This window comes from Rhipicephalus microplus, chromosome 10 (genome assembly GCF_043290135.1).
Source record: "Rhipicephalus microplus isolate Deutch F79 chromosome 10, USDA_Rmic, whole genome shotgun sequence".
NCBI lineage: Eukaryota > Metazoa > Arthropoda > Arachnida > Ixodida > Ixodidae > Rhipicephalus > Rhipicephalus microplus.
Window position 1 is genome coordinate 56,570,883 of NC_134709.1, and position 26,464 is coordinate 56,597,346.

The window sequence follows — 26,464 nt, forward strand, 5'->3', positions numbered from 1 at the left end:
AATGTGAATGGTGCACACGCCGGAAATTAGCGATTGTAACTATTCTTCGCAGATGGCCTTCAACGAAAAATACGGTACGGGCGACGAATCACCTGAGGCGTCGGTCGCTGAACCTCGGGCCGCCAATCGTTACGTGACCTCCAGATATCGCCAGCGTGATGGTGAATATGAACATGAAGAAGCGTCACTCGAAACCATCAACAAACCGACGTCAGCAGACAGGGTCTCCTTGCAGGACGCCAATGTGACATTGGCTGACGAACGCGATTCTGGGGTATTCCAAGGTGATCGAGACGGGATGATGTCGAATATCGAAGGGAGTGAAGACAGTCGGCAAGAGGAGTCACTACACCACAGACATGGTAATTTTATAAGCAATACAAAAGATTCTCCACGCAGTGGGCGGTGGTGAAAACGTCAGTCATTGCTCCGCTTCACCACCCACTTGTCTTTCTCACCTCCCAACGCTGTCTATACACAGTGCACGTGCAATGGGTGGGCAACGCAGGCGAGCTATACCTCCCGCCGCGTTGTTATTCAGAACACATGTGGTTTGGGAGATGAGCAAGTGCAATACCACAATAGGCCACCAACGGCCCTGCTTCTATTTCTACGTGCCTGATTTATGCCACAAATGCGCCACCCATATTCAAGTGCGAAGATGTGCCGAAAACCTAAAATAAAACTATTGAAAGCTATAAACTATTGAAATTAATATCTCACCACCATCAAAACAAGATGCCCAACCGTAAGCGAACATCTGGCGGAATCTCGGCCGATAGCGTAGTCGCAGTAGAATAGCCCGCAGCGTTCTCTATTCATTAAGGAAGCAGTAACCTAGTGCCTCACAGGTGGTACCACTGTGAACGGTGCTCAAGGGACTTCAGCTGGTCCAGTTCGCTTCTTTTTGCTCTGCTGCGCTCCGGCTCGATTTCAATGCGATTCACAAGAATTGCACGAGCCCTGTTTGAGTGCGCGTGTAGTAAGATACCTGTCAAATAGCTGCCGTACTTTTTGGGGGGCACCACTATAATATGTAACTCATATTCCTCTTCCAGGCGTTTCTGGTCTATAACTTACTGTTGGCCAAATGTTCGATAAAGGTCTAAAAAAATAAAGCTGGTACCAAATCTATGGTACTAGATCAAACTAAGAGTTCAAGCACGCATGGAATTTGTGAGGCCGTTTTAAAGGCTTTGGATATTAATAGCTCCAGCGCACTCAGAGACACGGACGCAAAATGGACACATGACGAACACGAATACAAGTGCCAACTTCAGCGCTTGCCTTCATGTGTGTCTTCTTCGCCCGTGCGTCTGAGTGCGGTGTGAGCTATTACGGATATTCACTAACTAGTCCGGCAAACAAACTTTGAATCTTAAAACACCGGAGAAGGAACCGCTTCAAGAAAGCCACGACACGGTCGTCTCGGTTGTCACCGCGAACACCATCTGTAATAGCGAGTGATCTACAGCGCCACCTTGCTGAGCAGGACGCCGCGCATCCCATTTCAGCGACGAGGATGGAGCACGAGTCCCGTGTTGCCGACCCGCAACTTTCCGGCCACTCTTCTCCGCCTTCAGCTCCTTGTTCACCGCCGCCTGTCTTCGAGAACCGTGCCCCTGGCGTCAAAGAACGAGATGGCCAGCCGGCACTCGCATCGCACACTGCTGGTACAGCCCAGCAGCACGCAAGGGCACCCCACAAGCCCCCGCAAACGGTAGTGCCCCTCAAACAAGCAACACTGATGATAACGTCAAATGCTTTGCACGGCAAACGACATAGCCACGCAGAATTTTATTTGGAGCTTTAGTCAAAAGAAATAGAAAGGCTGAGACCTTTTGAAAACTCGTAAATGAGCTGCGGCAACACTATATATGCGCAACCGTTGTTTTGGAAGATCTTAGTAATCTTAAGATAGGATAGCTTAAGTCCATAGACCGTGCTTCTTTCATACTCACATCGTAGTTTATGGAAACTAAAACCCACATAGCAAGTCCATAAGTCGGGAAAAAAACGTGGAGCCCACACACACTCGCTCATGACATATTTTTTGCTTAAGGCTCACTCAGACTCCTGCTCATTCAAATTTTTCTCAGTCAGACTCATTCCGACTCATATTTAAATTTGCTCAATGACACTCACGATAGGACACAAACTCAACAAAATATTACTCATTCAGTTTGAGCTAGTATACTCATTTCTTATCATGTGGTGAGCAATATTAATCATCTCGCATATATCGCTATCTCGCATATATGTATGGATGTACTTAGTTTCTTTTGATATTGTCACGACTAAATGCTGGCAGGATGGCAGAGGACAACGAAGAGACGAGCGCGGGCAGCAAACACCGCTCCTCTGAGGAAGACGACTTGTAGAGTCTTCTGCTCTCGTTCTTGATCTGTAAACACAGACATTATTTCTCTGTGTCGCACCGTGGCCCTGTCTCCTGTTATTTCCACGTTGCGGAAATATCGTATCATAAAATACACACTATCAGAGGTCGCAATTCATACACGAGGTATTTTTCTGCATAACTTCCCATGAAGGAGCTTGTTAGTTGGGTAATTTAAACTATCTCCCCCCCTTCCTACCAGCATTAATCACGTCTTCTATATATTCTCAGAAGGTTGACCCAGCGATGAACGCCAGTGCGTAGAAATATCAGGAAGTACACGTGAGTGAGAGAGACAGTAACGCTGATGGAGCTGAAAGAAATAGGTTAAGGGTGTAGCAATCAAGCTATGCCTTGACCCAGCGGGTCATTCGCCCCACCGGACCAGTGCCAAAAGGATAGTCTCACCACGGCTGGACAGAGGAAGCAACAGGGGCCGACTACACGAGACGGCGCCCTATGATTGACAGCGGCGCCAACTGTGTGGAATGTAGCAAAAGAGGGTTATGGAGCCGCCGCTCTATCTCCCGCCTGGGCCACGCATCACGTTGGCGCCTTAACCAGCAGACGACGACGGCGCTGGTCAAAGGGCTCTCCCCAGAGGATTCTACGAACCTGGCACCTCTCGAAAGGGCGCGCTAAAATCTTTCCGTGGGAACGCAGCGCGAGGCTGGCACCAAAGGGGTCGAGGCGCCCGTGGGTCTTCCGCTCTCCCCCTCCCTGTTCTACGGCAGTGCGCGACTAGTGGCATGGGTGTGTGTGTATGTGCAGGCCAGTGTTGTGCCTCAATGAACATACATGACGGGCGTGTACATTTCCGAGGGCAGTACTTCACTGAGAGGAACTTCCACATCACCATTGGTCCGCATTGTTTTGTGCAGTGATCCCCAACCTAGGGACCTAGGGAACGGGGGTCAACAAAAAGGGCGTGCAGCGCCTCGCCCAAGTCTCTTCTGTGTTCATCTCGACAACTCATTGTAAAGTTTTAAATAAATCCGTTGAGTTTGCTCAAAGCTCTCCCCTAGTCCTTGGTTCGACGGAGCGACGGCGACCGACCCCGCTACCCGCAGACTGCGGTCGCCACGACGCACTACAAGGGGTCATTTCTCGCTATACAAATCCAGCGAAAGGTTCTTTTTGCGAACAAGATACCAACTTGTCCAAATGCACCTTTTCCGTGCGGTAAAAAAAAACGTGCATAGCATTCAGGAGGCACTGCGCTTGATAGATATAATGATCTCAAACGTTGATGTTCATTACAAAATAATTATTTATCACTTGTGACAGTTCTTAGTGCAATAAGACTTGGTATGCAAACAAATAAAACCATTGACAGAAAAAAGTAGAATAATGAGCGAATGAGTGTGATTATGGCTAGAAATAACATTTATTAGAAAAGAGATTTAGTTCGCATATCGGCGTTGTATCGGCATGAACACAGTACGATGACAGCACTTGTGTGCTTCGCAAGGAAAGAGCAACGCCGATAAGCAAGTAAAACATAGCCAAACCAGTAATTTACGAAACTGAAGACCCAAACTTAAGGAAGCTGCAGCAACTGAGGGTCCATTGCCTGCGTCACTGGGTACGGCTGCGTAAGTGTCACTGACTCATAAGACAGCAGTGCGTAGAAAAGCTGAACGATGTGCGATCACCGTGGACAGGCGGGCATGCTCACATTGCAGCCAAACCGCATGCATGCGCCGGTCCAACGTGATTCTTCGAAGCGCGCGCTATACCATAACGAATGCTTGCCGCTGTTCGGGTTTCATACGACGCTGATTGTACCTCTCAGAAACCCAAGGAAGTTCAATATTGCATTTGGTTCTCTCCATCTTGCAGATGCAGGTTCACAGGACACAAGCGATTCCCAAAACAAGCGGGCGTGTGGAACTGGCAGAACATTTGGAAAGCAGGCCTTCATTGACTTGGCAACGTGAGACGTCGAAGACACCCATCAATTCAACGTCGTCGAGTGCATTGCGGGAGGGAATAATTATAGCGGCCCGCGGTACGCGAACGGCATTTGTGTCGGGCCAGGTTGGACAGCAACCGCATCAGCGCAACTTCAATGGCGGTGCTGTGCCGAGCATGGAAGCAAACCACGAGATAGACATCGATGCTTCGCGGAAAGGTCAATCACTCGCTACGCCACCGTCTTCCAGCTGGGACCTAAGATTGGCAGACCAAGACCAGAGCACCAACGCGCAAATCCCGGTAAAGGAAGGCAGAGACTCTGACCCAAATACTAGCTCCACAGGATTTCCAACACCTGCCAACAGAAGTCCTCCTGACTCTGACAAAGACTTTTTTGTGCCTCAGGTGGTGGGCGAAAGTTCTAGAAGAGCATCCGTTGCTGAGAACGCCTCGACAACGCTGAGATCTTCTCCAGTGCCTCCGTGTCGCAACGTGTCCCCGGAGCTTACCAGCGTCTCCGAAAATGGTTCGGAGTGCTCACATATGTCCACTGCTAGTTCCGCATCTCCAAGCGACTTACCGACGCCGCAGCTGAAGCTGCATCACACATTCAATCCTCCGTGGATGAAGAAGAAACGAAAGGTCAAGAACTCCGACTTTCTACCACTCACCTTCGAGTCATCGCGTGACCAGGTTTCGCAACCTTTGAGGACCTCGACGTGGTGGCGCAAGCCGCCGTTCCATGCCGGGAAACTACACAATGGTGCATCTCAAGGTTGGGAGCCATTCCGCAGCCTGCGCAGCCCTTTGAATACCATTTCAAGTTCGACGGAAAGATTCTTCACTGAGAAAAACGTGGGCGTAAAGGTGCGTGACATTGCTTGTTTTTTTTCACATGTTCTGTAGCAAATGTTGTGTGGCGTAGTTTAAAAAAATTTTGAGCGGACTGCCTTCAAAGGATACTAAACAAAAAAAAAGTTATAGAAATTATGAAGAGTGTTACGAGAATATTTAAATTCTACCTGGTAGACAAATATATGGGGTTTAACGTCCCAAAGCCACCATTTGATTATGAGAGACGCCGTAGGGAAGGTATCCAGAAATTTCGACCACCTGGGGCCCATTATTGTGCCCCCATATCTGAGCACACAGGCCTCTAGCATTATCGCCTCCTTCGAAAATGCAGCCGACGAAGCCGGGATTCGATACCTCAACCCGTGGGTCAGCAGCCGAGTGCCTTAGCCTCTTGACCACCGCGGCGGGGCAAATCTACTTGACAGACGTGACTGTTTCTATATAGATAGATAGATAGATAGATAGATAGATAGATAGATAGATAGATAGATAGATAGATAGATAGATAGATAGATAGATAGATAGATAGATAGATAGATAGATAGATAGATAGATAGATAGATAGATAGATAGATAGATAGATAGATAGATAGATAGATAGATAGATAGATAGATAGATAGATAGATAGTAACATTCTATCGGGTTCCAAAGAGTGTTAACCCCATTTCATAGGGACAATGCTGTGGGTCACTATAAACAGATTTTATTGCGCATATTTTTTCTACAGTCTGCTATAGAGTAGCAAAACTATCAGCGCGCAGTGGCTTCAATTGAGTTCAAGCACTGATAGAAAATAATTGTGAAAGGATGCAGTGTGCACGTTTACCGGTCCTCGTAGTTCCCTTTCTCCACTTATTTATATCCCACTTTCTTCCTTTTACAAGAGTGCGAACACGTGGCCACCCCTAACCGGTGTTAGCCCACTTGAGGTCACCTCTAGACTCTTGTATTGACGCAGAAGCAACGTCGCGCTACTTACAAACGTTACATTGCCTTCACCACTGTATAAAATTGAAGTACTGTATAAATCGAACATGGAGGCTACGCAATACTGAATGAGCAAAACACTGACCAAACTACTGGTTGGAAATGTCATACGTCACACTCGAAGCAGATGTCTTGAATGGTTTTAGTAGTGACGGCGAAGAAGGCGGCCCTCTCCAGCCCCCAGAAAAGGATTCTAGAGGCCTAGCAGCTGGCGCAAGCACCGGGGTTCAGGCCAACAAAATTTAGCGAAGTTCTCCAACCGACCAACTAGTATCGTGACCGGAAATGACACACAACGTCCTATGTTACAAATCCGCAGGCTTTCTTCAGGAACCAACCAGTGGCCGTCATTCTGTGCTCTCTGCTCGTTCTGGTCGTGGCAGGCGTCTTGCTTCTTTTACTCGGCGTCCTCGGAGGTCGCCTCAATGGGCTGCGAGAGCCGGCCGCCGTGTGTCGCACGGAGCCGTGCCGCGAGTACGCGCAACGCCTGGTGGCCTCCATGAACTCCACAGTGAACCCGTGCGAATGCTTCACGCGTTTCGTGTGCGACGGCTGGCGGCGCCACAGCAGGTTATCTGTGCGCGAGTCGGCGTTTCTCTCCGAGCTCCGCCGCATGTCCTACCTTCTGCGTTCGGTGCCCGTGCCACGCAAGGCGCAGAAACCGATCCAGAGGGCGGCTGCTTTCTACCGCAGTTGTGACGCAGTGCGCCGAGGAGATATGGACGAGCTACCGAAGGTAGCGCTATCACCTATCACGTTTGCGACTTTTCTATGCGAAAGGCCTAGGTGCCTCATGAAGTGTGAAAAATGAACGTCGGCGTTGGCGTCTCACACAGTGCTCCAAAAACATTGCAGATTCAATGCACTAGGGATGCCGAAAATAAGAAAACCGGAGAACTGGGGGCCTTAGCCTCCGTCTTTATTTCTCACTCTCCTTTCTCTCTCACACTCCACTGTCCAACACTATGCATCGCTTTGTTCCCTGACATCCTCGTTTTCCCCTTTTCCTCATCCATACACCAGTTATAAACCTCATTTAGGTTTCGCTTCCCTTGCTAAACTATACAAAGCCGCGCCCTGACTTTCCTTTTCTCCACTTCATTCTTACATTAGTCCTTCTCAGCCTCACTTTCTTTCCCACACCTGTGATATTCCATACTGTGCCTCTTGCCTTTGCCAGCCTTCGTCATGCGAGGCTGAGATTCCCTCTCTTAACGTGTCAGATCCTCCTCGTTCTTTTAATGCAGGACAACAACAGTTTCGGCAAGCCTAAACAGCTCCACAGTTAGATAGTTTGATGCCGGCACAATCGTGTGTCAGTGGAGCCCAGAACATGTGACATTACCCAGCCTGACGTCAGCCAACATGACGAATATGTTGGGATCGTCCGGTGACATCATGACTTGGTCGAATGTATACCGATAAATGGTCACTTGGTCATAGACACACTTGGTAGAAGGTAGGTTATAGGTAGGTGATTGAATAGAACACCCACGCAAATTATCCTTGTGTGAAACACTGATGCCTATGAGTGTAGCTTGTATTTTTTAATGTGCTGCCGATTCCAGACAGATGATTCTGGACCTTATTAAGAGCATGCACTTGCAAACTTCATAGCCTAAAGAGCTCTCTTCATAAAAGCTGATTAATACCTGCGATCATTACCGTTCACGCGGCCGTTTGTAACTGGAAACCTGTATGCTATACCATTCACACCAACTTGCGACCTGTGCCCGTCGCCTCTCAAAATTTACGTCGGGCCGCATTGCCGTTAGCTCGTAAAATATCCTGACGTGTTTTTTTTTCTGGGTATCTGATTGAATTGGAGGCTTCCTACTGCAGTGATGCAAATAAACAATAATCAGTAACAAGTGATTGAGCCGAAGCAGTCACTTTTGCGGCCAAAACGACCATTTGCGACCATATGCTTACCCGTTGCCTTGCGAATAACTTGATCACGTGACCCTTGCTGGTCGCATTCATGAGCGAGCCTTAACGGACGCGAGGAAAGCTGGTGCGTTCGCACAGTCTCGTCTCATTCGTGAAAAGTTGGTCACCTGTTCTTTTCCGCGGCGCGTTATCTTATCTAAGGTGAAGTCCGCTCTGCTTCAAGCGGGTATTGTGTGGCCACGTATTCCCAAAGACGGGGACTCAATCGACCTTCTTCGTACATTGCTACATGCGTCGCTGAAGCTGCGGTGGAGCGCTGTGCTCCACGCATCCATTGAACACGGCCCAAACGTCACGTTCGTCACAATAGATCCACTACGAGAATTTCAACGCATCGTAGAGAAACACCTGAGGATGGCCAACAGTGTTCGAGCCACCCAATTGTACTTCGAGACACTCAGGTGAGCAGTGCACTCGCAAATCTCGCTTTCGACAATCGCTTCATTGGGATTTGTGGGGTTTAACGTCCCAAAACCACCATATGATTATGAGAGACGCCGTAGTGGAGGGCTCCGGAAATTTTGACCACCTGGTGTTCTTTAACGTGCACCCAAATCTGAGTACATGGGCCTACAACATTTCCGCCTCCATCGGAAATGCAGCCGCCGCAGCCGGGATTTGAACCCGCGACCTGCGGGTCAGCAGCCGAGTACCTTAGCCACTAGACCACCGCGGCGGGACGACAATGGCTTCATTGGAAATACTTTTTGTGAAAGAGCGCTCTCACAAGTAATAAAAAGAAACAAAGTGAATTGATTTAATTGATATGTGGGGTTTAACATCCCAAAACCACCATATGATTATGAGAGACGCCGTAGTGGAGGGCTATGGAAATTTCGACCACTTGGGGTTCTTTAACGTGCACCCAAGTCTAAAGAAGTGAAAACCATAACTTTATTTTCTCGTGTAGCTTTTTTGACGATATTTATTTCGCCCCATAACCAGATGCCGAACTAGCCTACGCTCTTATTTGCCGAAGAAGTCATTCCGGAAAATGTGGTCATTAGTTATAAACTAAGAACCAGTGAAACAAAAATAAAGACGCAGTGCTTACTTACAAAATTCTCTATTTGTCACAACCACGCAATATTTACTTGCGCAGTTTATGACAAAATTACGATAAGGATAAACACGGTAAAACACAGTCATACTTCGTCGTCATAGCGCGCCATGAAGATCACGCGTGAAATCATGTTGAAGTAAATAAATCAACTGCATTTTTTTCTTGCTGAAAATAGGACCATCGTCCAGAGATGCTTACTAAAGTAATGCATAAAACTGGTGTACTGTGCAACAGTCTCGTCATAGGTGACGAGACACTGCAAGTTGTGAAAGATGATGATGGTTGTTGGTTTTAATGGTGCAAGGGCATTTCAGGCCAGAGACCACCTAACGAAGTTGTTGTTAATCTATGTAATAAAAATACTCGTGGTAGAAATAATAAAAGCATGGCGTATAGGCCCTGAAGTGAAGTGTAATACCCCTAACATTACACAGTCAACACGAATACCTACCCGTTCCCCCGGCGCTGTATCCCCCGAAATAGCATTTAACCCTGAAGGAATCGTTAAGCTAACCACCGGTCTTAAGATATCTTCAGCGCCAGGTTCTGACCAAATAACCCTCAAACTGTTAGTTAACACCGTCACAGTGGTTAGTCAGATTCTTTGCCTCATCTTCATGCAGTCCCCTGAAACAAGCGAAATTCCAGACGATTGGAAGATAGGCCGAATAGTAGCCGTCTTCAAAACAGGAGAGCGAACGAATCCAGCAAACTACCGCCCTATTTCCCTGACAAGCATTCCCTCTAAATTACTAGAACACATTATATCTTCTCACATCGCGGCTCTTTGAATCAATAAATTTCTTCTATAATCACCAGCACGGTTTCCGAAAGCATTTCTCATGCGAGACCCAATTAGCCGAGTTTACCCACGACCTACTAAAAAGCATGGATGATAACCTACAGATTTATGCCATATTCCTAGACTTTTCCAAAGCTTTTGATCGCGTACCACTCAACTTATTACTTAACAAAATTAATTCCCTTGGCATTGCACAGAATATTGTCTCCTGGGTGAAACACTTCCTCTCCAACCGTAAACAATTCACCTCGGCTAATAATCATAACTCCTCTAAAACTCACGTATCATCAGGCGTCCCTCGGGGTGCGGGCTTATCACCTCTTCTATTTTTAATATTCATAAACGACCTGCCAACAAACATTCAAACAAAACTTCGACTATTTGCAGATGACTGTGTCATATACTCCCCCATTCACAACTTTGAAAACAGTACTAAACTACAGCAAGACCTCGACACAGTTGCGCTACGGTGCCAAGACTCATCAATGCCGTTAAATCTAACCAAATGCAAATCAATGTCATTTTCCCGTAAACGCACCACTGTTCATCATACCTACTTTATCAATTCGCTTCCTCTCGATTCGCCTTCGTCATACAAGTATCTCGGAGTGCACATGTACCCATCTCTTTCATTTGCACCGCACGTACAGTCCATCTACTCAGACGCTCTGCGTACGCTTGGTTTTCTGCGCCGTAACCTCAAATCAGCATCTCCTGACGTTAAAACACTAGCATACTTAACATACGTACGGCCAAAGCTCGAATACGCATCGTCCATTTGGAATCTATCCCAGGCATACCTCGTTAGCGAACTAGAAGCAGTTCAAAACCGCGCTGCCCGCTTTCTAACCTCACAGTACTCCAGAGAAATCAGCGTCACCACCCTAAAACAATCAATTGAACTGCCATCACTCGCGTCGCGCCGCCTCATCTCGCGCCTATGCCTCCTCCACAGTTTCTTTTTCCGACCCCAATCAAGAAACGAACTTTTACAGCCCCCAAACATAACTTCTTCCCGCATTAACCATTCAAACCCCAATGCACGAATCAACGGCCGTACATCCGCAATGAACGACTCCTTTTTCCCCCAAGCAATAACACTTTGGAATCGCCTTCCAGACACCATTGTTGCCACACCTGACCGCACATCATTCCGCGCAAAATTGGAATCCCACTTTGATTCCACCCATTAAGCCGTGGCTGTAAATATATTCTACCAACGTACTGTATGTATAATTTGCTTGTGCCTAGTTGTTTGTACTCTAATTCCCAGCCAAAGCGTTTCTTTTGCGTGTTATTTGATTCATTTTTGTTGTCATTTTTGACCAAACTACCATATTAGAACTGTACTGTTTATAATAATTTGTTCAACTTGAATTATACACACTCACAGCGTATTTTTTGCCCCCCCCCCCTTATGTAATGCCCTCGGGCCTTTAAGGATGCAATAAATGAAATGAAATGAAATAAGTATGAGTTATGAGTCAAAATAGCCGAGAACTAAAGTTGTAAAAGAATACGTTGACGTAGGACAGGTATCAACCTCGGAGCCGAAGCATAAGAGTGAAATAATTAGAAGCATGAAGATTGCATGGAGCCCATTCTGCGAGTATTCTCGAATTATAAATAGTAGTCTACCACTGTCCCTGATGAGAGTACATGACGGCTGCATCTTAATGCTGTTTACCTGCGAAGCAGATACTTGGGAAGAAGGTACAACTTATAATGAGGAGGACGCAGCGAGTGATGGAGAGGAAAATGATAGGCGCAACCTTAAGAGACAGTAAGATAGTAAGTAGATGGAGTCAGGGAAAAAACTAGGGTTGAGAATAGCATAGCTTAAATCAATATAAAATGGAAATGGGCCACGTAGCGCGTAGGCAGGGTAACCGCTGGTCATTAAGGTTAACTGGCTGGATTCCCAGAGAAGGCAAATGCACGACAGGAAACAGACAATTTGGCGTGTAGATGAGATTAAGAAGTCGGCAGGTGTAACGTGGCAGCAGGAAGCACAGGACCGGGTCGATTGGCGAAACATGGGAGAAGACTTTGCGCTGCAGTGGGCGTAGTCCTGCCGCTACTGCTGCTCACGATGATGATGATCCGCGTACTTCTCAGGGCAACACTTCAGTAACAGGCAACAATGCTAATGATGTGTTCATATCGAAGTTACAATCAAATGCGACAATATTAAATAGAAAGTGCCCTTGGTACCATGGATATGATTTCAGATCGTCGTGTTGGAAATGGGTGATCACTGACGAGTCAAAAATCGAGAGCGCATCAAATGTCCAAAAACGGCACACATGTTAAGAGTGCACTTTTGTGGGTCGCATTCCCAGGAACTCACGTGTGCCTTCTCTCTATTTTTTATCATTTGCTCATCTAAATAACCAATGACACTTGTGAGGCAATATCATCTTTGCTAGAAAATAACTTGCTGTCACGTTCCTTTTTCTCATACGCATAAGTAAAGACGCACATGAATGTTTATTCAGAGGCGAGACTTTTTACGCAGGCGAAACTTCGGTGGTGCCACGGCGAAATCGGCGGAAAGCACCGTCACGTTCACCGACCACGTGAAACTGGAAAGCAAGTACATGGGGAAACTGTCGGGAGCGTTGCACCTTCCCACACGCTTTGGTGCACACGAATCGCTCGACGTTTTCGGCTTAGCGCCGGAACTACGCAAGGAACGCTGGGTTGCCGAGCTGGACCGTTACGGAGGCACGTCGAAACCCTTGATTTTTCGGACAAAGAAGCCAGGCTATGTAACGGCCTTCCTTGAACTGTGGAGAGAGCGTGGCGAACGTGACATGCATCTGTTTTACTCCTGGTGCGTCGTCCAGATCGCTGCGCGGTACGCCAGCCGAAAGCTCTTGGTCAACTTTTACGGTTGGTAAGTGCCGAAGACGCCTGTATTCTACAAATAAAAATTTACACCATCTTCCACTAAAGAAAAGCATGTGAAGCAGCGCATGGGTTCGGTTAATCATGAGCATCTTGCCCGATGTTAACGCGTTCTTGCTATTCACTGTAGTTTGGGCTGCTGTAACTCGTCTCGCACTCTTGTAGGAGCATCCCATGCGGGTTCATCGCCATGCCACGCGGGAGCTCTTGCGTTCGTCGCGCGTCTGCAGAATTTTGTTTCCCCACACCGTCACGTGATTTGTGATAGAACCTGAAGGGAAGAGGCCAGAGCCTCCTACACAGCCACTTCTGCAGGCCCGAACGCGCTAGAGCGTGTCAGCGCGTTCTCACAAAAATACGAAGCGTTGGTTTATCGCGCTTCTGAGGAATCTCGTTCCCCGACGCCATCCCATGATTGCTAAAAGAGTGTAAGGGGCAGAGGCCACAGCATGTTACCCAGAATGTACACAGTCATACACGCGCTAGCGCGTGAGCACGTTCTGGCAGCGGTTGGGACAACTGTTGCGCATGCGTAGCAATGGTGGCCACGCACACCACATTGAGCTCGGCCAAAGCAGTTTCGCATCTAAAATACGCGAGTGGTCACGGGTTTGATCCCGGCTGTGGTGGTGGCACTTCGATGAATACATACAGTTTCCTAATATACACTAGAAAGAACTATGGTGCTAGTGTCTGTGGGAGCTGACACGCACGGCGCTTCAACGAGCATGGGAATGATGGGTAGTACACACATTTATCCAATATTTGTACTTCTGGCCTGCTTTTGGCTCCGTGTGTGTTCGTGTTGCTTGGAGCTGTTTTCTCACGAAACAAATATTAGCGAATGTTTGAGCACCTTATTCGTTTAGACTTACTTTTTTCAAATCGAGTCACGAAGTTCAAAAGGGTTGAATCTTTCTTTCAAAACAAAACCGAAACACAGCAATAAATGAAGCCGCAATTACGATTCGCCGCCCGCAAGTACGAAGATTGGGCAAATGTGTGTACTACCCATCCTCCCCATGGTCGCTGAACGATCGCAGCGACAGACTTCCCTGTAGTTAATATCAGGAAACTTTATGGATGAAAGCAAATTGCGAAAGGCAGAGGCGTGCACACAAAGGAGGCAGAAGGGGTGGCCAGCACCACTCCGATACCCCAAGGGGAGCGTGATGTATTTTAATTGTTATGGTTTTACTTCCTACATTCACCATATGATCATGAGAGACGCCGTAGTGGAGTACTCCGGAAATATAGTTCACCAGGGGTTTTTTAAGCCCGTAGACCTCAAGCATTTTTACCGCCATCGAAAATGTGGCCGCTGCCGCCACGATTTGATCCCGCGACCCACGGGTCAGCAACCGAGTGCCTTACCACTATAGGAGACCATGTGGGTAAAGGAGGGCGCGAAGTTCATCACATATTGTTTGAAGTATATCGCAGTTTGCATGAAGAAACGCAGGCAGGCAGGCGGGCAAAGAACATAATTTGATCCGGAGACGATGCTCCCTCCCCCTTCGGGCGCGACATCGGCGGGCCGCACTTATGACGGGACGGGGAGATGCATCTCCTCGGCCATGTCGTGGGCTCTTTGGATAACCCGTAGCTGGTCTTCCTTCTCGTTACTTGCCAGAAAAGATCGCCAGTCCTCCTCTGTTCAGGGAGACTGGGAGCTCTCGTGCACTGCAGGACATTGCCACAGCATGTGTTGCAAAGGGCAACGCGGGTTATCACAGCGAGGGCGGCCTGGCTGTATACCGTCTATATATTTAGAGAACTTCGGGGGAGAAACGTATGTCTCAGTCTGTAGTTGACATAACGTGATAGACTGAGCCCTGTTTAAAGTTGGATGCGGGAGGGGGATCGTCCACCGTGCCAATTGATAGTGCTTACAAATTTCTTGAAACGTTAGGGGAGAATCTCGGTAATACCAAAGCGGGTCCGCTGCCTCCGAGTGGTTCATCCGGCGTGAAATGTCAGACCTCGCGCCCGGGAGTGCGCCAACTCGTTGGCATTAAGGATGGTTCCAGAGGCGTGTCGGCAAACGTGTGCTAGGAACTGGATAATATGCTTTTTGTCTGTAAAACTAGCAGCAGAGGGAACTCGAGGAGCTTCATGGCATTCCGAACCCGTCGTGAAGGGGCGGGTGGTTGCTCGCGATAGCTGTGCGCTTGGGGGTGGCGAGAGCTAGTGCTACCGCAACCTGTTCAGCGATATCGGCGTTCGCGTGTAAAGAACTCAGTGATGACAAATGGTCGCCTTTAAGTGTGCTAACAACAGACACAAAGTTATCCGAGTTTCTGTACTGCGCTGCATCTACGAAGGCCACGTGATCCTCCATAGCGGCGGCAGTACTGAGTACGGCTCGCGCCCGTGCCTACCTTCTCCCCGCTTAATGCGTGGGGTGCATGATTCGAGGTATCGGGGATACTGTCAATTTAGCGCCTAACTCCTTGGGGAGCTGGCACTACCGTTGTTGGGTAACGGGAGAATGGAGCCCACGGTGTGCCAATAATCCTCGCCCAGCCTCAGTGGAAGACAGCCTTACAAGCTGGCCTGATTTCTGTGCTTCGAAAATTTCGTTGACGGTGTTGTGTATACCTAGCTAATTTAGCTTTACCGAGGTAACCTGATGACCTGTTTAACACACCGACAAATGCTTACGTCCAGAAGGTTCTCGTCCTTTTACTGCCACAGATCGACGGGGGCTACGTAGTTCATGTGACTCGTAGGAAACGCGTGGAAAAGTCTTTGGAGATTTTTCTAAGACAGTCCGCCACGTTTGTTGGCCACTCTATTGATGAGCTTTGCCATTGCTTCGGCTTTTTTTTTTCGAGATGCGTGTCACGCTGGCAGCGTTATTCCGTTGGCTTCTATATTCATGCCCGAAATTCCTACCTGCCATACCGTGGGGATGGGTGAACCATCTGCCGTATGAAGGTCGATTACTGAGTAACGTCTTTACGTGCCTTGTATTTGGGCGATATTGTAATAACTCCGATTTTTCTGCCGATAGGGAGAGACCAGCTTTCCGTATAGAAACGCTTGAACCGTGTTAACGGCATTTTGCAGTCGTTCTTCGATGCTCCCGTCATTGCCCCCGTACACCAAATTGCAATATCATCGGCGTAGAACCCACGCCCGATGCCGGTGATTTGTGAAAGTTGTCGCGAAAGTGTGCACATGAATAGATTGAATAAATACAGCTCCTCGGGTGTGCCTCTCGGCCCTAGGTTGAACTGCTGTGGGCCCGATGAGCCTAACTGCAAGGTAGCTTTCCTGTCACGAAGAAACGAGCTAACATATTAATAAAAGTTCGTTCCTAGTACGGCCTCCTTAATAGGGGCAAGAATGTATGAGTGCTTCACTCGGTCGAACGCTTTTTCAAGATCGAGTGCTGGATGGATTTGTGGGGTTTAACGTCCTAAAACCACCATATGATTATGAGAGACGCCGTAGTGGAGGGCTCCAGAAATTTCGACCACCTGGGGCTCTTTAACGTGCACCCAAATCTGAGTACACGGGCCTACAACATTTCCGCCTCCATCGGAAATGCAGCCGCCACAGCCGGGATTTGATCCCGCGACCTGCGGGTCAGCAGCCGAGTACCTTAGCCACTAGACCACCGTGGCGGGGCAAGATCGAGTGCTAAGATGGCTGTCATGTCTCTGGTGACTTTGTCCAAAAGCTCGTGTTTTAGCATCATCATGAAATCCCGTGGAGACATAGACGAACGGAAGCCGATTTGGTTGAATGGCAGTATTTGTCGCTCATAGACGAATTTGGCGACTCGTTCGAGGATGACTTGCTGGGCCACTTCACCCACACAGGACGTGAGCAAGATAGGGCGAACTGAGCCTATGGCTAGGGATTTTTTCCGGCTTGGGGATTGGTATGATAGACGCCTCCCGCCACTCGGAGGGACGTGGCTGGTTTCCCAGATTTTGTTAATGTGTTCCGTGAAGAGTTCGAAGTCTGCTTCTTGAAATTTTTTCAAAAGTTTTGTGTATGCTGCCGGGGCCCGGGACCGAACGGCAATTGAGGTCAGTTAGGACTGCCCTTACCTCGGTGCACGTGAAGGGACCTCCGAGAGAATCCTTCTCCATCCTCCATCGTGTACGGTACTCCATTTACTTATAACGAAAATATTTTGCGTGTCGTTAGTACACACAATGTCTTCATCGGCAGCGGTTGGCGGCAGCTGTGCTGCGAGTAGTAGTGATTCTGAGAATTTGATCTTGCTGGACTTACGGACGTCGAGTCCTCCGTCCGAGCGAACGAGGATCCGGCACTGATCGGCAGGTAAAGGCGGGAGCCGGCTGGCGGCTGCAACCTTCTTCAATGTTCCGGCATACAAGGCGCCAGTGGGGCCACGATGTTGTTTGCCGGTAGCTCGTAGCAGGCTTGCGGGGCGTCTCTTGTGAGCAGCAATCCTGCCAGGTGCATTGCCTTCTTCGGTGATCACTTCTCCATCGACCATGGCTTCCGGCATGATGGCAGCGCAGCGATGGAAACGCCGGCGTCAGGTGAAGTGCGTAGTCGAGCTAGGCCTACGCGAGGCCTAACGGGTGAGATTGGAACAATGGTCCAGAAGAGGATGAAAAGGGGGTCCACCGGGCCGAACGTGTTGGCCGGTTGTGCCCCAGAACTTGCCGAATATGGCAGGTAGATAATCCAGAAAGATTGACCTCAAAGCCGAAAGGTGGAGCCGATGCGAAGGCGTCCGCTCGTCTCGCTGCCCTCTAACGGTCCTCCTTGCATGAAGAGTGAAATTGGTCTGCGTATCAGGCGTTTGGGAATATGGAGCATAGCGCAGTTTTTTGGCCTGAGATAAGCTTAGGGAAGGGGCTAAATTCGTTATATACTCTACCTATGTCTTGATAGTAACAGATTCCTGCATTTGGTCAACACCAGGCCGAATGTTTGAGCTGCTGGTTAACCCAGTGTACAGAGTGCTGGGGTGGTCATTTTTAAAAGTTGAGCTGTTTATGCTAAATGTATAGTGCCATGTAGAGTAAACAATAATTTATCATAATGATGATCGTTGTATATCTCGTAGCGCTCACAAATAGCCTATTTCTGCGTCTTTTAGTGATCTTGCTAATTAAGGTAAAATTATGCTCAGTATATAATTCGTATATTGTTGATTCATTCTATTCTCCTAGGTACATTGCTATTTAGACATTCCTACTTAAGACAATGGTATTCAGACTTTCATAGCAGGGATCTGGCAAAATATTTACCTGCTAATGATCTTGCTAATTATTGACTTGCTGATACCACGACAACAATGCTAATAAGGACTTTGCTAATACAAACTCCATAAGCTAGAATATTTTTATTATTTGGGTGTCAATTAGGAGGATGATAATTAGACATAATTACATAATCATTCACTTCAGTACGTAGGTGACCATGAAGTATATTTTCACGCTAAACAAATCTCAGCGTTTTAATTCATAGCCAAACGTAGCAACGACTTAGTCGAGCTTGTAGGAGCCGACAGAAGCTAGGTCGGCCACAAGGCCCACTGTTGGTACAACCTTTCACGACTATTGCAAGTTGCCCATACTTTTTTTTTATTTTCAGATACTGCAAGCTTTTCTCAGGCCCATGAATACAAATATTATAAAGAGACTCTGAATACAAATACGCAGTATATCTTGACACAGCTGAAAAAAAATATTACATAGCAAATTAACAAGTTGAAAGACATGGTGTTTGCCATAATGATTTCTTTGCGCAGCGAGGACTGCGCCGACCTTTATCACGGCGCCTTCTGCTTGAGCAAAGCGTACCTGCTGGCTGGCAACCAGATTTTCCAAGAATACTTCGACGGACTTTTTGGTGACCAAGCCGTGAAGTCGGCGCGGCTTGTTGTCTCTGAGACAGTCGAGGCATTCGCGCTGCAAATCGATGCTGGTCCTTACCGAGACCCGAACCACACCACATTGCACGGTTCCTCGTTCAACGCTACCAATGTGATCCTCCGTTACTTTGACCCTCATTTTGGGTTGCAAAAACACAAGGTAGGCTTCGTCGGCTTTGTCTTCCAACTTTATTTGAAAAACTCACGAAGAAATACATACAAAGACCCCGCAAAGAGCTATCCAAGCCATGTTTATGGACAAAACAGGCGCTGTCGTTACAGTGGACCATGGCGTCAAATTTTCGAAAAAAAAAAACATTATTTAAAAGGGTCTTTCATTGTGAATACACAAATATGCAGGAAGAGTTTCAGCGTATTGATAAAAGCAATTATTTTTGCATTGAAATAGAATTTACACTCGAGCCACCCGAGAGTCAGAAAACATTGACGCGATTGCAAGCCCTGACGCTATGCGAACATTTGCATTCGAGACAGCGATTTTGTTTTTGTGTTGAGCTGTGCGTGCAGTCATGATAATTCCGGTTTGATCACCTTGGCATTGAACTCGAACGATTCTGAACGACTGAAAAATTAATAAAAGGCAATGACATTGCTTCACGTTGCACATGATTTCAAACGCGCCACGCATATCCAGTGGCTTGGGGGCCTCATTTCGCACTGAAATAGTTTTTAGCGACAATTTATCACATATTGTACAAGTAAAGTCGACCTCTGTCCTACTTTTCGCTGAAAACCGCAAATTGTTGACTGTCACTGAAATGACCTTTCATTTGAACGTCGACGCACCTTTCGTAAACTTAACTTTTTGCCGACTGAAGGGAACCCACCCCGCCGCAGTGATCAAATGGCTAAAGTACTCGGCTGCTGACCCGCAGGTCGCTGTTTAAAATGCCGGCTGTGGCGGCTGCATTTTTTAAGAAGGCGAAAATGTTGTAGGCCCGTGTGCTCAGATTTGGGTGCACGTTAAAGAACCCCAGGAGGTCAAAATTTCCGGACCCCTCCTCTACGGCGTCTCTCATAATCATGTGCTGGCTTTGGGACGTGAACCCCTCATATCAGTCACTAAAGATAACCCTTATGCAACTATTATTCAGGCTGTGTGGTCAATACACATATTCTACGCACACAGCGTGCATATGCTTGAACACTTGTCAACGGCTGTACCCGTGACGCAGCACGCGGAGGCGGTTGTTTTTAATCCCGGAAACATGGACAATTCTCTGGTCGAGAACTGGCAGTCGATCGTCCCGCATCTCGAGGACGTGCGCCACCGCTGGACCGCTTCCGAAGCGATCGAGTTCGTCGAGTGGACTGTGTTGGTTCCGGACCACGTGCTGGCTGTCCTACCACACGCGCTCGCCTTCCCTTCGTTCGACGATAGTGCCACTCGGTTCATGAACCAGGCAGGCCTCGGGAACCACGTGGCTTCGGCTCTGAGCGCGCACTTCTTGCAGAGGTGAAGTAGCTCAGTCCTTAATAACCAGATTTGTTAATAATGACGGGGGCCTTGAATAATGGTCTGTGCTGCCTAGCCTTTGTCGCCATCACACGCCTACGCACGACCTACGAAAAAACATTGCAATTTTGCAAACTGTATGGTTGGTCTGCGTCGTTGAATGCAATAAACTCATGCTACACTCGAGGTAGTGCGTTCCATACCGGCCTAGGTGGTCGAATTTCTATGATAACGCAAAGTTAAAATGCCCGTGGCTAAGATTAACATGTAGTGTACGCTTACAGTTAGCTTCATACTAACACATTGTGGTTTTCGTACTTAACATTTAAAGTTGAATTTCTTTGACCACTTAATTTCCAGCTATATCATACTGCATGGCTTGCATTGGTTGACGTGGTCAAATATGTAGTAAGAAGTCATCAATTCAAGTTTCACCACTCTCAGAAAGATATCTGAACCGAATGGCTAATAATCCAAAGTACCAAGAAACAATTAATTAGCGCAGCTTCCGCAATGCTGCGTCAGAGAAGAACTGGTGGGCCCATAGCCGGTCCTGACTTGGCTGTAGACATCAATCCTCTCACCTGTATCATCCCGATCCCTGGTCATGATATACCTTATCCTATATATACTCTACTTATCACAGTAAAGTACACTGTACTGTACGTCAATGGCTACGCTTGCTGGATTTTCAATCTTTCTTAGTGTCTTTTTTGCCTTTGTCTGTATCATTGTTGTTCTTCCTTTCTTCTCTTTTGTTTTCTGTTATTTCTTCTCTTCATCTACCGCTTTTTATAATCACTTTCTCACTTTTGTCACTGGTTCGTCTTTTCCTTCTACGTATTTCTGTTTTTGTCTTCGTCTACGACACACATATACGTGCCACATATACCGCCACTGTAGCTCAGTGGAGAGCATCGGACGCGTTATGCGAAGGTCGCAGGTTTGGTTACTGCTCACGACAAGTTATCTTTTCGTCCACTTTTCTTTCTTCAAACTCACTTTACAATCAATTACAATACCACTCCTAATACCTTCCTTGGCATTATTGTCTATTAGCTCTCTTTAATATGGTGTCTAAGAAAACAAACTCTAAAATTTATTCTTGCCTTCAAAAAATAAGCAAATCCCATAACTAAGCACACTTTTCCTTCTAAAAATAACAAGCAAACACTTACTAGGGCCGCACCTCCCAACTTCTCCTGGCAACATCTGTATGGAGAGCTTGGGCGTGGTCGAAAATTGTGCTCGTTCATTATGACTATACTATATTTCATTTATGAGACCATGCAAACCTCGACCAGAACAGCTCCGCCGTAAAGCGATAAGCATACATAAAAGAGCTTTCCTTTTCTCGACTGATACGTAAAATAAGATTTTTTTGACTAAGGGCTCTGTAAAGGCCGCAATTGCAAATGTGACTGTGGCTTAAACCCTTGTGCCTTAGCCGTAACAGACCCCGACCCCGTCCCGTATCACGTAACGCCACCAAAGTCACCACAACGGGAACGTGACGAGAGTCTTTTCGCAGCAAAAAATGACGGGCAGCAGGTAAATCCTTCATCAAGAAGGTTGAAGCGAATTTTGTGCGAGCATGTGGACCATGATTGGTGCTCATCATGTTCAACAGCTTCCGCTATGTTTTAGTTTTCTGACATTGCGCGCGCATTGCCCCAAGTCAAAATGGAAACGACTAAGTGCCGTATTTTGTGTGGACGGAACTGTGGTCTCTAAAGACGCTACCACAACGTCCACGCAGTTTAGTAGGCAAGTGCGTGGCGCACTGCTCCAGTCGAAATGAAAGTGCTGAGCAGCTCATCTGCTGCTGAATTGACCTGGTTAGCTAATCATAAATGATCATAAATGACGACTTCGTAGTTTTGAACGAACGGGGTGAAAACTAATACTGCATGCCACAGCCATGACCTCAGTTGCTATCGAAGCGATCACATATAAAGTGAGAGTCTACGCCATGGAAAATGCAAAACCAAAGAAGAGTGCTGCTGCCACTGTGACCTGGGTATATGTCGTTCACACCTTTCAGATGATTTTGGAAGGCGACCACGAGTTTCTAAAGGCCCGCGGCCATAGCAGATATTCCCGAACGAAGTTCTCGTTCCTGGACGGTGCATGTACGAGGCATTTCGTTCATGGCGCGCCCCATCGTCCGTCTTAACGAGGAAGTGACCAAATATAACCGATTTAGCGATTCTTTGAAGGCACTGAACATTACCTCGTACAATGCTTAGTACGCGTAACACATATGCCTAATAAGGCTCGTACGGTGCGTCTCACACGGCTTACCTCATAATGTGGCATTCTCGCGTGGGATTTTCACTTAGAAGCTCATAAATCATTATTACTAATAATAGTGACGTTTTTACTAAGTCCAGGTTTTTTCTAACGTGTCATTCCGAAGTCCGCGATGACATTCCGGCCACGGGGCTGAATTTCGTATCAGGCGAACTTCTAGAGGTTCGTATGCATTGATTGAAGTGTAATGAACACCACAAAGCCGAAATTCTCCGATCCCTTCATTTTCGGCATCCATCGATATCATACCGCAGTTTTTGAGCATTGACACGTGATCAGCCCAACAGTTTTTATTAATGCTAATATCATCTACTTATTATTATTATTATTATTATTATTATTATTATTATTATTATTATTATTATTATTATTATTATTATTATTATTATTATTATTATTATTATTATTATTATTATTATTATTATTATTACCACCAAGCCCAGAAGCGCATCAGAAGTGCATCGAGGGTCCCGTTGCAGTCTTGTACTTTGGGACCCTCGTCTGTATATTTTACTCCCTGTAACATCCTTTTATGACATAATATCAAACTGATTGATTGATTGATTGATTGATTGGAACGTAAGGCTGCAAACAAGGAAGAGCTCACCTTCCGGCTATGCGAAGACATGCATGGCTTAGAACAAATATATATATATATATATATATATATATATATATATATATATATATATATATATATATATATATATATAGCTAAACGTCGGGAATGATTTAGGTATTGAAATTTCAACGTCTCTGATCCTCTGCGCAGATACGTGGATTCGTCCGATACCACTGCTTCTCTCCTACACTCTAACAACTGTGCGACCAACGACAGCCACTTCAGCGACACTACCTCCGCTACGAGGCGCCTCGGCGTTCTGACGCGAGCGCTGGCGCTCGAGGCGTCACTCAGTGCTTACCGCACCGGCGGAGCAATGAACAGGGACGAGAACCTCGAAGGATTCGACGGTTACAGCACCACCGCGATGTTCTTCGTTGCCTCGTGCTACGCCCTTTGTGGTGGTCACGACGGCGTGCACCACCTTACCGGCGAGGAATGCGACGAACCCTTTCGCAACGTTAGTGGCTTCGCAGACGCTTTCGCTTGCGAGCCTGGTAATGTGATGAACCCGCTCGATAATTGTGCGGTTTGATGTGGGGAGCGGCATCGCTTACCATGGTATCTGTTTCGTTTTCTATAATATCATTCTTTAGGTATTTTGTATTATATATATTAATATAATAGATATCAAGTGTTCGCACCACCGAGTCTGTTTTCTTACGATGCACTACAACAAAAATTTGTATATTCCGACTACGACCACAAGTATAGATTAGGCACGCGTTGTAGCTGCTTTCTTTGTTCCCTCAATCATTCCGACGAGTGCGCTGCAAGATAAGCGCGTACACTCTTAAAAAAAATGGAGTGACGTACTCTCCATTTAGGGAGGAACGGCGATGTCCCCAATGTTCGTCTTCAAATAGAGAAACGTTGCTCGCTCATCCACGGAGAAACACGTTCCTCCTTATGAAAATCAACATGGCTGCCCCCCGGCGAAGCGAGTAGCTTAGCAAATGCAACGATTCTCGACTGGTAAGGAGCACACGGCACTGAAAGTTACAAAAAATGGTCCCGCTGAGCTTGATATTCAACGAAATGATTATAAAAACAAGCAGACGAACCTGTGGCGGTGAACACATCGCGAAAGAGAACGATGAAGCAAGTACGTTTCGTTCGGTCAGAGAAGCCACGTTCACTCCGAAACACACGGTTTCTGCGGAGCCTTAACCTAAAGAGTGCATGCTAGGCTTGCTGTATTTATTTCTCGCAGATTCACATAGTGTAGCGACGTTATCCATGCGCTTACGGGTCCGCAGGTCACGAGATGTGCCTCCAAACCGTACACTCGATTGCAGCGAAACCATTCCGAATTGTTCAACGATATATAAATGGCTGGAGGTGTGAGAGCGTCATAGCAATGAAGTGGAGGGATTGAACAAAGTTGCCGCGACGTTTGTTGTCATTACCTACTACCACGGCTCCCTTGCGGATTGTTTACGCATCAACCCATTTAAGACCACTTACGGACACCGAAGGCCCATTATCTGCTGATGCAATCCAAATAGCTACACATGCACACATGGTCACATAGTACACAAATAGTACGCAACAAGTACACTAGCGTAAACGCTAACAAGTACGCAACAAGAGTACAATCAACCATTCAAACCAACGGCTCACACGTCGACGCGTTTAGTCACACTCTACTATGAAAGCGCGCCAGCTTATATAGCGAAGAATTTCAACTGACCTGAGTGGCACAGGTTACAAGTAGGTTTTCTTACACTTTTTTTTACGTTTTTTATCAATACCACAACATGCGCACACGTAAATATATTGTTTCTGATGCTTAGGCAAACCTTAGTTAATCAATGGTTGCACAATAATGAACGGAATAATTACTAGAGCTTATCAGGTTTTCACGAAGGCGGATGCCCCAAACCGTGCTTAGAATGCCCACGGCTTTTCGAACGCTGCGCCATCTGTCGACCACTGCCACAGTTACTTTTTTTTTTTTTGAAGCCTCTGAGAGTGCAAACACTTGCCGCGCGTTAGCCATTTCGGAGGTCACGTCTTTCTTCTTCTTGTTACTTGGAGAGGGCGCAGCATGCAGAACAAACTTTGTCTCCGTCGTGGTAGGTGTTCTGTGGTCACGTCGACCTCGTTTAGTTGTTTCGTCTTAACGTTTGCTTATATTCTTTTTACGTGCGTACCACAAGTGTGACGGTTAGCCATGGATATAGTACACCACTAGCCCTTCAATGACAATGTTTTTGATGCGGTAACGACCGTCCTAGCAGTGTATACGTACGTTACAACGCGGGTCTTGCGAGATAAATAAGCGATGACCTCGCATCCGACGGTATTTTTTTCGTGAGCCATGACAGTGGCTGTTGGCGTCGCGGCAGCTCTCATACTTGAGTGGAGGAACTATCGCTGCAGTGCGCAAGTTTACTATAACTTTATAGAATGTTGTGTCTGCATACTTTTCTGCTTCAGATGCCTCTCGCGATTCGCCTCGCATGTCAACTTGCAATCATAGTGCGTGCCACAATTTTGTTGTTAGCGCTGTGGCTGTGGTGATTATTACTCTGGATTCGGAATACTCTTTTCACAAAGGTGAGTGAGCGTTAGTACTTACTTGCTGTGCACAGCTGCTACTAGAAGTGCATTTCGTGTTGAGTTTCTCACAACAAAAGAGAATCATGGACGAGAAATACATACTGCTCGCGTGCATAATTCCTTCCTACTTCTTAGTGCTGGCATGAGCAATTCAAAACGAATGCGATTGAGAATTTGGTTTAACCTACAGAAGTCATAGGTTCGCTTTTCACAAAAGCTTAGTTATGATGATGTTTATGAAGTTTCTGATGGTTGTAATCTAGTCTAACGAATAAACGCTCGGTGAAACTTCGCAGCCTGTTTCCCTTTGTGCTTTCACCTGCCGTGGTAGCATAGCCTTATTGGGTGTCGTAAACTGGTAGGTGTTCTGTGGTGTCGTGTGACTATGCTGATGGACGCAGGTTCGACTTCCGGCTACGGCGGCCGTATTCGAATGGGGGTAAACTGCAAAGAACATCCATATGGTGGTAGTGGCACGTATAACTCTATCAATTGTATATGATCGTACTTTCACGCATGAACTGTAGAGTGGTATCAGGTTTCCTACACTATTGAAAAAATAAGTGTGATGCTTTTTTACGCGCCTCGTTGAATTCATGAGTGCTGTTGGTGCCGTGCAAAACTAAAGACTCGTGGGCTTACCAAGTATGTCGACACCGAAAAAATCATTATTTTTTTACACTCTAAGGTAATCGATAAAGCAAGACTGCTTGGGAAGCAGAGCTCCTTGTATTC

General features: G+C 46.8%; 2 protein-coding genes across 2 annotated transcripts; both read left to right on the plus strand.

The window, feature by feature from the left end:
* Window positions 1–1,522: 1,522 nt before the first annotated feature.
* Window positions 1,523–19,434, plus strand: LOC119181004 (uncharacterized). Its single transcript, XM_037432157.2, has 6 exons — window positions 1,523–1,720; window positions 4,241–5,182; window positions 8,250–8,509; window positions 12,492–12,872; window positions 18,630–18,912; window positions 19,408–19,434. Exons 1-6 carry the CDS (start codon window positions 1,523–1,525, stop codon window positions 19,432–19,434), a joined length of 2,091 nt encoding a protein of 696 aa, XP_037288054.2.
* Window positions 19,435–19,959: 525 nt separating this feature from the next.
* Window positions 19,960–23,797, plus strand: LOC142774410 (uncharacterized). The gene is made up of 2 exons (XM_075874771.1): window positions 19,960–20,229; window positions 23,315–23,797. The coding sequence occupies exons 1-2, from the start codon at window positions 19,982–19,984 to the stop codon at window positions 23,697–23,699; spliced, it is 633 nt and encodes a 210-aa protein (XP_075730886.1). The 5' UTR covers window positions 19,960–19,981; the 3' UTR covers window positions 23,700–23,797.
* The last annotated feature ends 2,667 nt before the right edge of the window (window positions 23,798–26,464 follow it).